Here is a 14,289-nt window from a genome sequence, read left to right on the forward strand (position 1 = left end):
CAAAAGCATGCAATAGAACCATTTCAGCTAGAGCATCAAGGGCCAGGGGGTAACTCCCTGTACATTCTAATACCCAAAAAGGATGGTACTCTCAGACCAATACTGGACCTCAGACCTCTCAATATCTACATACAGTTGGATCATTTTCACATGATCACTCTTCAACAAGTCCTTCCACTACTTTAACAAGGCGACTTCCTTGCCACATTAGTCCTCAAGGACGCCTACTTCCATATTCCCATACACCCTGCTCACAGGAAATACCTAAGGTTTACAGTGGACGGCCTACACTATCAGTTCAAGGTTCTCCCATTCGGAGTCACCACAGCAGGTCAAGGATATTTGCTTACACTTTTCCACCTCTCTCACTAATTCCATTAGTAGTTCAGAAGCTCAAGCAACAACCCCTCACAATGATCCTAGTTGCTCCCACATGGGCTCGACAATCCTGGTTGACAACCTTGCTGGAACTATCAGTAGTTCCTCATCAAAAGCTGCCCCTCTCCCCCAAGCTTCTCACTCAGAACCATGGAGCGATAAGACATCCAGATCCCAGTCAACTCAACCTTGTTATCTGGCACCTGAAATCATAGAGTTCGGCTACCTTATTCTCCTGCCAGACTGCATGAATGTCATTGGAGAGGCTAGACGCCCTAACACTAGAGCATGCTACGCTGCAAAGTAGAAACGATTTGTAATGTACTCCACAAACAATTAAATCAATCCACTAGATGTTTCAATTCAAAACATCATTTGGTACCAATTAGATCTACAGCATTATAATTTAGCTTATACATCTATACGCTTACACCTTTCTGCAATAGCTGCTTACGTACAAAATAGACAACACCTGTCTTTTTTTCGATTACCTGCTATCAATGCCTTTAAGGAAGGACTCAAAAGAATCATCCATCCTAGGCTTCCACCTTCTCCAATGTGGAATCCAAATATAGTCCTTACAAGACTCATGGGCCCACCATTTGAACCGTTGCACGAATGTGAGCTAAAGTTTCTCACTTGGAAGGTAGCCTTCCTCATAGCCATCACATCTCTCAGAAAAGTTGGTGAGCTCCAGGCACTAACCATACAAGGACCATTTTTACAAATCCATCAAAATAAAGTGGTTCTAAGGCCTAATCCCAAATTTCTACCCAAGGAAGTTTCTGCTTTTCATCTCAACCAGTCCATTGAGCTCCCCATATTTTTTTCCTCAACCAGACTCTGAGGCAGAACATGCTCTTCATACATTAAATGCTGTTAAGGACACAGGATATGAACTTGAAAGTGCTGCTGAGGTCATAAGAAATCATTTAACTTCTCTCAGGGACGGTTTAGAAAAGAACTTTCCTAGGGACATTGATCTTGTCAGTGTTTAGGTATTTCAACCATTTCTAGTGGATGCAGGTACCCGTCTCCCATTGCTCCTTCAGGGAGACCTAATTGTGGTCCAGAGTGACCGCGTTCTCACGATGCAATTCAGCAAAATGTCATTGTTGGAATTTTGCAAACACAACAGGTGATGGACCGAATGTGGATCAATGTCACACACTCATCCCAGTCCAAAGATCTGGGCCCAAATCCATCGTTTTTTTGCACTCCACACCACCCTGGGTTAGACAATGGCGATATGCAAATCAGCTCTGACCCTGTGCCCCATGGGAACAGTCCAGTCCGAACTACAAAAGCCATGTCCTTCCCAGAACGGAATCAAGCATCCGAGGACCGGACCGGTTTCGAGGTAACACCTCTCATCAGCCCGGCTAGCTTGACTCCAGTGGTGTGGAGTGCCTGGGACCCACGTCTGGGCATCCCCAGCGCACTTAGGGCGGAATATGCAAACACAACAGGTGATGGACCGAATGTGGATCAATGTCACACACTCATCCCAGTCCAAAGATCTGGGCCCAAATCTATCGTTTTTTTGCACTCCACACCACCCTGGGTTAGACAATGGCGATATGCAAATCAGCTCTGACCCTGTGCCCCATGGGAACAGTCCAGTCCGAACTACAAAAGCCATGTCCTTTCCAGAACGGAATCAAGCATCCGAGGACCGGGCCGGTTTCGAGGTAACACCTCTCATCAGCCCGGCTAGCTTGACTCCAGTGGTGTGGAGTGCCTGGGACCCACGTCTGGGCATCCCCAGCGCACTTAGGACGGAATATGCAAACACAACAGGTGATGGACCGAATGTGGATCAATGTCACACACTCATCCCAGTCCAAAGATCTGGGCCCAAATCCATCGTTTTTTTGCACTCCACACCACCCTGGGTTAGACAATGGCGATATGCAAATCAGCTCTGACCCTGTGCCCCATGGGAACAGTCCAGTCCGAACTACAAAAGCCATGTCCTTCCCAGAACGGAATCAAGCATCCGAGGACCGGACCGGTTTCGAGGTAACACCTCTCATCAGCCCGGCTAGCTTGACTCCAGTGGTGTGGAGTGCCTGGGACCCACGTCTGGGCATCCCCAGCGCACTTAGGGCGGAATATGCAAACACAACAGGTGATGGACCGAATGTGGATCAATGTCACACACTCATCCCAGTCCAAAGATCTGGGCCCAAATCCATCGTTTTTTTGCACTCCACACCACCCTGGGTTAGACAATGGCGATATGCAAATCAGCTCTGACCCTGTGCCCCATGGGAACAGTCCAGTCCGAACTACAAAAGCCATGTCCTTCCCAGAACGGAATCAAGCATCCGAGGACCGGACCGGTTTCGAGGTAACACCTCTCATCAGCCCGGCTAGCTTGACTCCAGTGGTGTGGAGTGCCTGGGACCCACGTCTGGGCATCCCCAGCGCACTTAGGGCGGAATATGCAAACACAACAGGTGATGGACCGAATGTGGATCAATGTCACACACTCATCCCAGTCCAAAGATCTGGGCCCAAATCCATCGTTTTTTTGCACTCCACACCACCCTGGGTTAGACAATGGCGATATGCAAATCAGCTCTGACCCTGTGCCCCATGGGAACAGTCCAGTCCGAACTACAAAAGCCATGTCCTTCCCAGAACGGAATCAAGCATCCGAGGACCGGACCGGTTTCGAGGTAACACCTCTCATCAGCCCGGCTAGCTTGACTCCAGTGGTGTGGAGTGCCTGGGACCCACGTCTGGGCATCCCCAGCGCACTTAGGGCGGAATATGCAAACACAACAGGTGATGGACCGAATGTGGATCAATGTCACACACTCATCCCAGTCCAAAGATCTGGGCCCAAATCCATCATTTTTTTGCACTCCACACCACCCTGGGTTAGACAATGGCGATATGCAAATCAGCTCTGACCCTGTGCCCCATGGGAACAGTCCAGTCCGAACTACAAAAGCCATGTCCTTCCCAGAACGGAATCAAGCATCCGAGGACCGGACCGGTTTCGAGGTAACACCTCTCATCAGCCCGGCTAGCTTGACTCCAGTGGTGTGGAGTGCCTGGGACCCACGTCTGGTCATCCCCAGCGCACTTAGGGCGGAATATGCAAACACAACAGGTGATGGACCGAATGTGGATCAATGTCACACACTCATCCCAGTCCAAAGATCTGGGCCCAAATCCATCGTTTTTTTGCACTCCACACCACCCTGGGTTAGACAATGGCGATATGCAAATCAGCTCTGACCCTGTGCCCCATGGGAACAGTCCAGTCCGAACTACAAAAGCCATGTCCTTCCCAGAACGGAATCAAGCATCCGAGGACCGGACCGGTTTCGAGGTAACACCTCTCATCAGCCCGGCTAGCTTGACTCCAGTGGTGTGGAGTGCCTGGGACCCACGTCTGGGCATCCCCAGCGCACTTAGGGCGGAATATGCAAACACAACAGGTGATGGACCGAATGTGGATCAATGTCACACACTCATCCCAGTCCAAAGATCTGGGCCCAAATCCATCGTTTTTTTGCACTCCACACCACCCTGGGTTAGACAATGGCGATATGCAAATCAGCTCTGACCCTGTGCCCCAGGGGAACAGTCCAGTCCGAACTACAAAAGCCATGTCCTTCCCAGAACGGAATCAAGCATCCGAGGACCGGAGCGGTTTCGAGGTAACACCTCTCATCAGCCCGGCTAGCTTGACTCCCATGGGGCATCAGTCCATCACTTGTTGTTTTTGCAATTGTTGGAATTTTGTCTGAAAAATGTCTGAAGAACATTCATGTTTGTCAAACATTGCTGTCAAAGCTCTTCTGCCTCTAAGCTTATCATTCTCAGCATTGGCAGTATTAAAGACAAATTACCGTTCAAGACTTGAGGTGGAGCACAACCTGAGGATGGCAGTAGCAAAAATATATCCACAAATTGACCGTCTCTCAGGAGAAAAACAGGCACACGCATCATACTAGTTCAGAAATGTGTTATCATCCAAATAGGTTTGTCAAATTATGTTTTGGTTGGGTAAAATAAAGTACTGTTGTGCATTGTAGGACAATTCTTTTTGGAGACTTTCTGTTTGAACTGTGTAGTAAGCCTGTGACTCCAAACCATGGTCACCCACAAACTTTTGATTTGCTAAACACTGTTTAATAATATTTCCCTACCGTAAAAATGATTTGCCGTGGGAACTGCGGGCGTTTATGCTCATCGATGATGAGGAGTACCAAGTTCTAGAAATTTTTGCCAGGTAGGGAGTCCTCAAGCCTGAAAAATTTGACAGGGGGGGCTCGGCATCCAAAAGTTTGAAGACCTCTGATTTAGGGTCTAAATTGAAATTTATCGTGGCAAAAGAGCTAGAATTTTCAAAACTCACAAATGAGTTACTTCACGCCTAAGCACATAAAGGGATGGATAGAAAGTGAATAACAAAACACTTTCATTGGCAATTAATTATTCTCACGATTTGTTTTTGTTTTTGCTGCTTTTGAAATGTTATCTTCTGATGAATTGTGATGAGGAATTCATCACTTGACTCGAATACTATAATGCAGACTTTTTTTAATTGCTTGTCATCAAGGTGAATATGTCGAATGTTTCTCACAGGGAGCTGAGTCTGTTGAGTGAAGAGGGAGAGAACGTCACTGACGGATTTATTAAGCTGCACTCGTGAGTATCTGCATTTTTTAAATGTACCCTTTGTAAACGTATTAAATGACAAGAAAATATACAGGTCAGTAGTCTATGACCTTCAGCATTAGCAAACAGTCAAAATGTAAACCAAAGTATGTCTTCCAAGGAAAAATGTGAACATTCTTTATTGAAACATCTTTAAATGTTAGAATGTCAAACATATTTTACACAGAATAGCACAATATGGTTGAAACAATCAGGCCAATGAATGAGAAGTGCTGGTGCAATAATGTATGTAAACTAATGCATAGTAACACTTTTTCACAATGCTAGAAACGTAAGCACTGGTTTCGAGTCAGTTCATTGTTCGTTCCTGTTCAGCGTTGCTGAAAGTGACCTTTGTCAACAAAGCAAGTGATGGGATGATAATTCAACTCTCAGTCGATAAATTGAGTAATTTGGGCGTGGAGTAATTTGTTTTGTGTCAGCGGCTTTGATCCACCTGTTCTTCTGAAACACATTTAAGGACTGAAGTGAACAAAGGTATGAACATTTTTCAATGGAGGACCCAATTTATTTCACTAACTTGGAATCCAGAAGATCAAATTGTATAGTGTTTCATACCCTTGCCAAAGCACCGAAGCCCATCAGCGGACAGTAAACTGGAAGGAACCATGAAGGAGTACGTGATTGGACGTGTTGAACTCTGCATTCTCCAGCATTGGATCTTACATAGATTCACATGCTTGAATCATTCCTAGTCGTCGAAGTGGGAGTCCCACAGTATCATAGAAAGCATTACATTAAAACACTTTAATAGCTTATTAGCGTTAGTAGAAATGACCCAAAGTCCAGTCAATCAGGCGACAGCTCCCTTTAGAACCTTCACCACAGAGGCTTCTGTCTCTCGGATTTTCTGCCGCACATCGTGCAATGGGAGTCTTCTGATCTCTGCTCAATTTTTCTGATTTCTGGTCTTTCTGACAGGAATTATTTTACCAGCGTTTCTACTCTTGGCTAAGCTTGCCCCGACTTCTAACACCATGCCTACTGCTGCAAAGATAGGATTATTTACCTGTGGTAAATAAAATGAGTCTTCACTCTGATGACCTTCCCTTGCACTGCATATATTGCCTCCACCGTCACCACCAAGTGAAAGATTGCTTGTTTTGCCATACTTTTTTTTCACAAAACTTTGTGAGCTAGAGAGGCTAGATTTCTACTATGGCTGCATAGACTCAAAACCAAAGAATGTCCTCTCTATGATGACTGCCTCTAAAAAGAGAGACTGACCTGTGGAAAGTTTGTCTCTAAAATGACATAAAGCAGCAAAGAAAACCCACTTTCCAAGGCATCCATCAACATCTAAAAAACAACCTACCTCAGAAAAGGGTCATTCTGAACCCTCCACGCCTTTCACCATGGCTGCCTAGGATAAGAAAATGTCAAAATCTCTCCTGGCGTCGACAAAAACAATTTTGTCCCCTCAGTGGGCAAAAATCTGTTTCTCGTTGATGAGACCGTCGATGAGCATATCGCCATCTGCAGTCACCATCGTCACTGCTACCACAGCTATGTCCGCTTTGCCAATGATAATGGCGACAGTGGTAACATCCATCAAGATATCGTCTAAACCAGCCTTTCTGCTGACAACACTCCTGGTAAAAAACCTCTTGACAAAGACTTCCAAGGTAGACCAGCGACAACGCAGTTCTGATCTTCCACAGATTTATCGTTGGCGGCAAAGTTGAAGTCAGAACCATCGACTGCAACACTCATATTCGTACCACCATCCATGGCACCACTGTCGACGATGGCCACGTTGGCGGCAGCAATATCATTAATGACGATGACATTACTTTCAAGGCCTGATCAAAAACCATCATCTAAAGGGTCTTTTGTACTTTTGGCGCTAATACCATTGAAGCACAAATCATCACAAGAGACACTATTACCTTCTCACACGTCACCCGTTAAGATGCTTCCTATTCCTCTATATAATCTCCTAGATATTGATGAGGAGGAAGAAGAAGAGTATTGAGATCAGCTGATAGCCTTTCGGACCTTCATGTTACGTGTCAGGAAGAAGATGTAGAGGACCTGCAATACAATGATTAGCAATATGCAACTGATCAAAATGTACACTAACAGCAATATGTGACATATACGGAACAGCAGCAGGAACCTGCAGTACATATGCCAGCGTCCCTGGCTACCAACTTGCAGCATATGCTGCAGGTTTATTACTGCAGATTTCCACCATCAGGGTCGGCCACGACACTGCCACAGACACCTCTCCAGAGACCATTAACGCTTCTTGTAGCAACTTCGGCATCTTTGCCACCTTTGCATGCCCCAACTCCTGAACCTCCAAGGGAAGATCCTCCCTCCACGGATGAAGATAGAGAAGAGGGGGAGATTGAGGATACCACCTCAATTCCCAATGCGTCGGACAATTACCAAATACAAACACCGCCCCCTACCACTCCACCAATGGATCCTCCACTGGAGGGCATCCGTGGATTTAGGGAATGGGGCGCCAAATGATTCCAACTCCCAATATTCACAAAACCATCTGACTGCTTTCTCTAGGACTTTCACCCCTTCCATGCTCATGACGGAATGGTTCCATGATGCGCAATAGTGCTCGCGTGCCGAGGACAGAACCATTCTGTCCTCTGCAGATGAGCACCAAATCCTGCTGCTGTTTACAGCGCAGAGATTTCCCTTTTTGTCTTTTTTGTTTTTGAGCCTCGTGAACTGGGGAAGAGCTTCCCCAACCTTCTATGGCATTTTATTTTTTCAGTGTAATAACGATTGCGCACATGGTGCACTGACGTCATTACATTGAAAATGAAAGTGAAATGAGCTGATCGTCTCGTTTCACTTTCACTGCCTACGTGCTTGCTATCTCTGCCCCCGAGCATGCAAGCAGACGGGTGAGGCATCATTGGAAACAGGAGCAAATTTTCTTTTAAATGGTACCCTTCCCTAGTGAATCCCTGCTTGTATTCTCCGCAGGAGGGCGATCCTTAAGCAGGGAACCACCTACTAGACAACAGGAAGGAGGGAGTGGTCCCGTAGGCAAGGACTTTTTCTCCTCACATAATATTTTGGCCATTTTCAGTCTTTCTGCCCCTCCTGGCGGCAGATGGGGGCTGTAGCCCTCAATCTGCCCTTGTGGGGTGGGGGCGGGGGCAGAAAGCACACTAGGCACCAGGGATTGTTTTCTTTTGAATACTTAGTGATGGGGACTGCCCCCTAAATTGGCATTATAATGCCTCCACCACTCCCACAAATTGCTGCAGTCTTCCCTCTTTTTTAAAAAGAGGAGTGGGGGCTGTCCCCCACCCCCCAACACGACAGGGACAGTCTGTCTATGACCCCCCCAACCCCCCCCAAGCTCAATAGGTACCAGGGATTATTGTGTTTTTTTTAAATAAAAGGTGTGGGGATTGCCCACAATGGGAATTCCAATGCTCCCAGCCCCTAATAATATCAGTCTACTTTGCCCCCCACCGCTTGGGGCAGCTGAGGGTCATTACCCAGGATCTGCCTCCCTCCCCCAGAGGAGAAAGAAACCAACTAGGAACCAGGGATTCTTTTTTTTTAATGTGTTGGGGTGGCGGCTGCCCAAAATGGGCATGGCAATCCCCCCACCCCCCAAACCCTAAATGAACAGTCTTTCTGCTCCTAGAAGGGCAGATGTGGGTTATTACTCACGTTGAGATCACCGGGCTGACACAAATTTCCTACATCCCAGCGTTTCCCCAGGTCTCTCGATAAAAATGGTACCTTACTTGTGGGGATGGGCCAAGTGCCAGCTACAGGGAAGGGCCCAAATCGTATCATGGAGGCATCAAAATTATCTATCACAAAACGACCTGGCTTTACAAGGACGCACCTGCATTTTTGGTCCCAGGCTTGGCGGCCATCTAGGAAAACCTACCAAACCCAGAAATTTCTGAAAACTAGACACCGGGTGGAGTTCAGCATAAAAGCGCGTTGCGATATAAAACAATAAATATATGTTCGAGGCATGTGGGCTGCTGAATTCTTATCTGTGCATATATCGCCGCCTAGTGTTGGGTCCGGATGATTGCACATTGTTGTCCTGGAAGAGTCTTCGAAGTATCACGAGATAGGTGGCTCCTCCCCCGGACTACAGTGCGCATGGGCATCCTATCCATCCTCAGATTGTTTTTTTCCGCCATTGGGTTCGGATGTACTTTTTCTTTACTCAAGTTCGGAAATTTTTCTAAAGGCCAAAAGGCCTTCGGGTCGTCGGTATTGTTACTTCTATCGGACCGAGTTATTGTTTCCAGTTATTCTCGAACAGGACGTCGAAGAGAGCGGCGTGGCCTTTTCGACACCAGAGCCCGATCGTCGATGGAACGGAGCCCGTTCAACCGATGCCCCCTTTGTAACTCTAAGTACCCGCACATCAATGAACACCCGGTGTGCAACAAATGCTTATCACCAGAGCACAATGAGGACAACTGTCTAGCTTGTGCTCGATTCAGGTCGAAGAAAACGCTTAGACTCCGATGCGCAGCGAGGCAAACGATGTCGAAGCCAGCGCCCGACCCAGTGAATATCTTCAATGAAGAAGACGAGGAAGTCATCGAGACTGAGGATCCAGAACAGCAGTCAGATCCAGGTTCGGAGCATGACTCCAACTATTATGAAGACAACGAATATTACATCGAAGATGAAAACGTCGTCGAGGTAATTCGGCACTCGGGAAGGGAGCTACAATTGCTCCAAGAGGAAGCTCAAGAACTCCTCCTCAAAGAGGCCATTGAACCGGTCCCATTCAAAGAGCGGAACAGGGGAGTGTACTCAAACTACTTCCTGGTGCCAAAAGTGGACGAAAGCCTAAGACCCATCCTGGATCTACGGTTCCTGAACAAATATGTAAAGACTCAAAAATTCAAGATGAAGTCCCTACAAGAGGTCATCCCACAGATAAAGGTCGGGGACTTCTTGTCCACCATAGACCTCAAAGATGCGTACCTGCACATCCCCATGAACTGGCAGCACAAGCACATGCTAAGATTCACAGTAAACAAGGATCACTACCAATTCACAACCCTGGCATTCGGTCTAAAGTCCGCACCAAGGGTATTCACCAAATGCCTCGCAGCAGTGGCCGCACATCTGCGAAGAGAGGGGATACATGTGTACCCCTACCTCGACGACTGGCTCGTAAAGGCAAGCTCTTACAGGACATGCAAAGAACATGAAGAACAGGTCACAAGAACGCTAGCAAGCCTGGGATTCTCCATACACTGGGGAAAACGCTCGACGGAACCGGAGCAAGTGAAGATCTTCCTGGGAGCTCAAATCAACACCGTCCAATGCAGGGTGTTACCCAGCGAGAAGAGGACACTCAGCGTACTGATGGAGAAACGTCACTACCAAAAGGGGCGAGCTCTGACAGTGAGGACAGTGAGCAAGATCTTGGGAATTATAGCGTTATGCATACACCTGGTCCCCAATGTATGCCTACAAATGAGACCGCTCCAAGAGTGGCTACAACAACAATGGTCAATCAATCAATCAATCACAGCATTTGTATAGCGCGCTACTCACCCAGAGGGGTCTCAAGGCGCTGGGGGGGTGGGTTGGGGTCTGCTACTGCTCGAAGAGCCAGGTCTTGAGTTGCCTCCTGAAGGAAAGGTGGTCCCGGGTCAGCCGGAGGTGGATGGGGAGGGAGTTCCATGTCTTGGCTGCCAGGTAGGAGAAGGATCTTCCTCCGGTGGTGGCTCTGCGAAAGCGTGGAACGGCGGCGAGGGCGAGGCTGGTGGAGCGTAGCTGGCAGGTGGGGGTGTAGAAGGTCAGGCGGTTGTTGAGGTACTTGGGTCCCAGGTCGTGGAGAGCCTTGTGTGTGTGGGTGAGGAGTCTGAACGTGATCCTCTTGCTGACGGGGAGCCAGTGCAGGTCTCTCAGGTGTCCGGAGATGTGGCTGTGTCGGGGGATGTCCAGGATGAGTCATGCGGAGGTGTTCTGGATGCGTTGGAGTCTTTTCTGAAGTTTGGCTGTGGTTCTGGCGTAGAGGGTGTTTCCGTAGTCCAGTCGGCTTGCGACGAGTGACTGGGTGACCGTCTTCCTGGTTTCGGTGGGGATCCACCGGAAGATCTTTCGGAGCATACGCAGGGTGTTGAAGCACAATGACGAGACGGCGTTGACTTGTCTGGTCATCGAGAGGGAGGAGTCCAGGATGAAGCCCAGGTTGTGTGCGTGGTCCGTTGGCTTGGGAGCGGTGCCCAGGGCAGGGGGCCACCAGGAGTCGTCCCAGGCGGAGGGCGATGATCCTAGGATAAGGACTTCCGTCTTGTCTAATTTCAGTTTCAGGCGGCTGTTCTTCATCCACTCGGCGACGTCTTTCATCCCTTCGTGTAGGCTGGTTCTGGCGGTGGCGGGGTCGTTTGTGAGGGAGAGGATAAGCTGGGTGTCGTCGGCGTAGGAGATGATGTTGAGGTTGTGTTGGCGTGCGATGGCTGCGAGGGGGCTCATGTAGACGTTGAAGAGGGTTGGGCTGAGTGATGATCCCTGTGGTACGCCGCAGATGACTTCGGAGGCCTTGGATCTGAACGGGGGGAGGCGGACTCTCTGCGTTCTTCCGGAGAGGTACGAGATGATCCATTCCAGTGCCTTCTCTTGGATACCGATGTTGCTGAGGCGCTGTACTAGGGTGCGGTGGCAGACAGTGTTAAACGCTGAGGAGAGGTCCAGGAGGATGAGGGCAGCAGTTTCCCCGTTGTCGAGCAGGGATCTGATGTCGTCTGTGGCTGCGATGAGAGCGGTCTCGGTGCTGTGGTTGGCTCGGAAGCCGGACTGCGAGTGGTCGAGGGAACCGTTTGTCTCGAGGAAGGCGGCAAGCTGTCTGTTGACGGTCTTCTCGATGACCTTGGCAGGAAAAGGGAGGAGCGAGATGGGACGGTAGTTCTTGAGGTCGGTGGGGTCCGCCGTTGGTTTCTTCAGGAGGGCGCTGAGTTTGGCGTGCTTCCAGCTCTCCGGGAAGGTGGTGGTGTTGAAGGAGGTGTTGATGATGTCCCGGAGTTGGGGTGCGATGATGGAGTCAGCTTTGTTGAAGACGTGGTGGGCGCAGGGATCGGTTGGTGATCCGGAGTGGATGGTGTTCATCACGCGGGTGGTGTCTTCGGTGCTGACCGGTGTCCAGACGCGGAGGGTGGTGGTGAGGAGCGTTGGTTCAGCGGTTGGGTGCGTGTTCTGTGCGCCGAAGCTGTTGTGTATCGGCGATCTTGCTGTGAAAGAACGAGGCGAGAGAGTCGCAGAGGTCCTGCGAGGGGGTGATGTCGTTGTTTCCGGCGCTGGGGTTGGAGAGCTCTTTGACGATGCTGAAGAGTTCCTTGCTTTTGTGGGCGTTGTTGTCCAGTCGTTCCTTAAATGCTGTCTTCTTGGTGGTGCGGATCAGCTGGTGGTGTTTGCGGGTGGCGTGATTGAGGGCAGTCATGTTGTCTGTGGTCTGGTTGTTGCTCCAGGCTTTCTCGAGGGTACGGCAGTTCTTCTTGGAGTTCTTGAGGTCGTCGGTGAACCAGGAGGCTTTCTTGCTGCCGGGTCTGCTGGGAGGGCTCTTTAGTGGTGCGAGGTTGTCTGCGCAGATGGTGATCCACTGTGTGAGGTTGCTGGCTGCTTCGTTGAGGTCCGTTGTGCTGGCGGGAGGGTTCTGGCTGAGGTATGTGGTGAGCTGGTTGGCGGTGATCTTGCTCCAGTTCCTGCGGGGCACCTGTTGCGGGTGGTGGTGGGTCGTGGTTCTTCTGAAGCTGAAATGGACGCAGCTGTGGTCCGTCCAATGAAGTCCGGTGGAGTGGCTGAAGGAGATGTGCTTGCTGGAGGTGAAGACGGGGTCAAGCGTGTGGCCGGCGTAGTGGGTGGGGGTGTTCACCAGTTGCTTGAGTCCGAGGTTGGAGAGGTTGTCCAGCAGGGTGGTGGTGTTGGTGTCGTTGTTCTCCAGGTGGAAGTTGAAGTCCCCTAGGAGGATGTAGTCAGCGGAGGGGAGGGCGTGCGGGCTGATGAAGTCTGCGATGTCTTCGCCGAATCGTGTGCGTGGTCCCGGGGGTCTGTAGATGAGGGTCCCTCTGAGGGTCGTCTTGGGGTCGGTGTGTATCTGGAAGTGGAGGTGTTCGACGGCGGTGAGGGTGTCGTCGGAGTTGGTCGTGATGCGGATGGTGTTCTTGTGTACGATGGCGATGCCTCCTCCGGTCTGGTTGACGCAGTCCCTCCTGGTGATCTTGTACCCGTCCGGGATGGCAATGGCGATGTTGGGGGCAGAGGAGGCATTCATCCAGGTTTCCGTGAGGAAGGCGACGTCTGGTGAAGTAGTGTCGAGGAGGTTCCAGAGTTCCACGGCGTGTCTGTGGACGGAGCGGGTGTTGAGCAGGATGCACTTGAGGTGGTTGTTGTTGGTGCTCGGCTTGGCAGGTGCGGTGCATGTTCGGAGGCAGGTGAACTTGCAGGCTTTGCAGGTGAAGGGTCCGTGGGTGCGTTTCGGGGTGGCTCGGTAGCAGGCGGGGTTCTGGCCGGCGTTGAGGGCATGGAGGCTGGCAGCGTCATAGGTCCGGTGGGTGGTCTTGCATCGGTGGGGGCCAGGAGCCCTGGCGCTGGGCGCGGACGGGCTCAGACGGGCTTGCCTTTGGCGCGCCTTCGGCGCACAATCGGCGTGCCCGCTTCGCGTGAACGCTGCACGTACGCGTGGACTCCGTCATAAGTGGTGCGGTGGGAAGGAGGAGCAGCTGGGAGGTGGGAGCGGGGTGGCGCGGGGATAGGGGTACAGAGGTAGAAGGGGGCGGGCCGCAGGGGAGCAGCAGCGGGGAGGGGGTACTGGCAGGAAGCGGTCAAGGCAAGGAGCGAGGAGCACAGAACAGGGGCACAGGAAGCGAAAACGGCACAACAATCACAGGGAACAACAAATTAACCAAGAACACAGATCAGGGCACAGGGCAGAGAAAACGGCACAACAATCACAGGGAACAACAAATTAACCAAGAACACAGATCAGGGCACAGGGCAGAGAAGACAAACCTATGCCACAGGGACAGCGGCGATCGAGCGGGGCAGGCAGGGAGACCAGGCGCACTCAGGGGGAGCCGCGCGGCGGGTGGAGCGACCTTCACAGACCAGGGTCAGGTCAGGTCATGCTCACCGTCGCGCAGGCTAGCCCTAAATAGCCAGTGGGAGGGAGGAGCAGCTGGGAGGCGGGAGCTGGGTAGCACGGGGTTCGGGGTACAGAGGAAGAAGGGGGCGGGGCCG

General features: G+C 50.5%; 1 protein-coding gene across 1 annotated transcript in view; it reads left to right on the forward strand.

Annotated features, from left to right (window-relative positions):
* The window catches only part of LOC147725735 (uncharacterized), a 567,397-nt gene that overhangs the window by 331,367 nt on the left and 221,741 nt on the right, over window positions 1-14,289 (forward strand). Inside the window, exon 7 of the mRNA XM_086964485.1 lies at window positions 4,987-5,049. Within this exon, the coding sequence (XP_086820611.1) occupies window positions 4,987-5,049 (63 nt within the window). The remainder of the gene's footprint in view (window positions 1-4,986; window positions 5,050-14,289) is intronic.

The sequence above is a fragment of the Lissotriton vulgaris genome, chromosome 3_2 (genome assembly GCF_964263255.1).
Source record: "Lissotriton vulgaris chromosome 3_2, aLisVul1.2, whole genome shotgun sequence".
In the NCBI taxonomy this organism is placed as follows: domain Eukaryota; kingdom Metazoa; phylum Chordata; class Amphibia; order Caudata; family Salamandridae; genus Lissotriton; species Lissotriton vulgaris.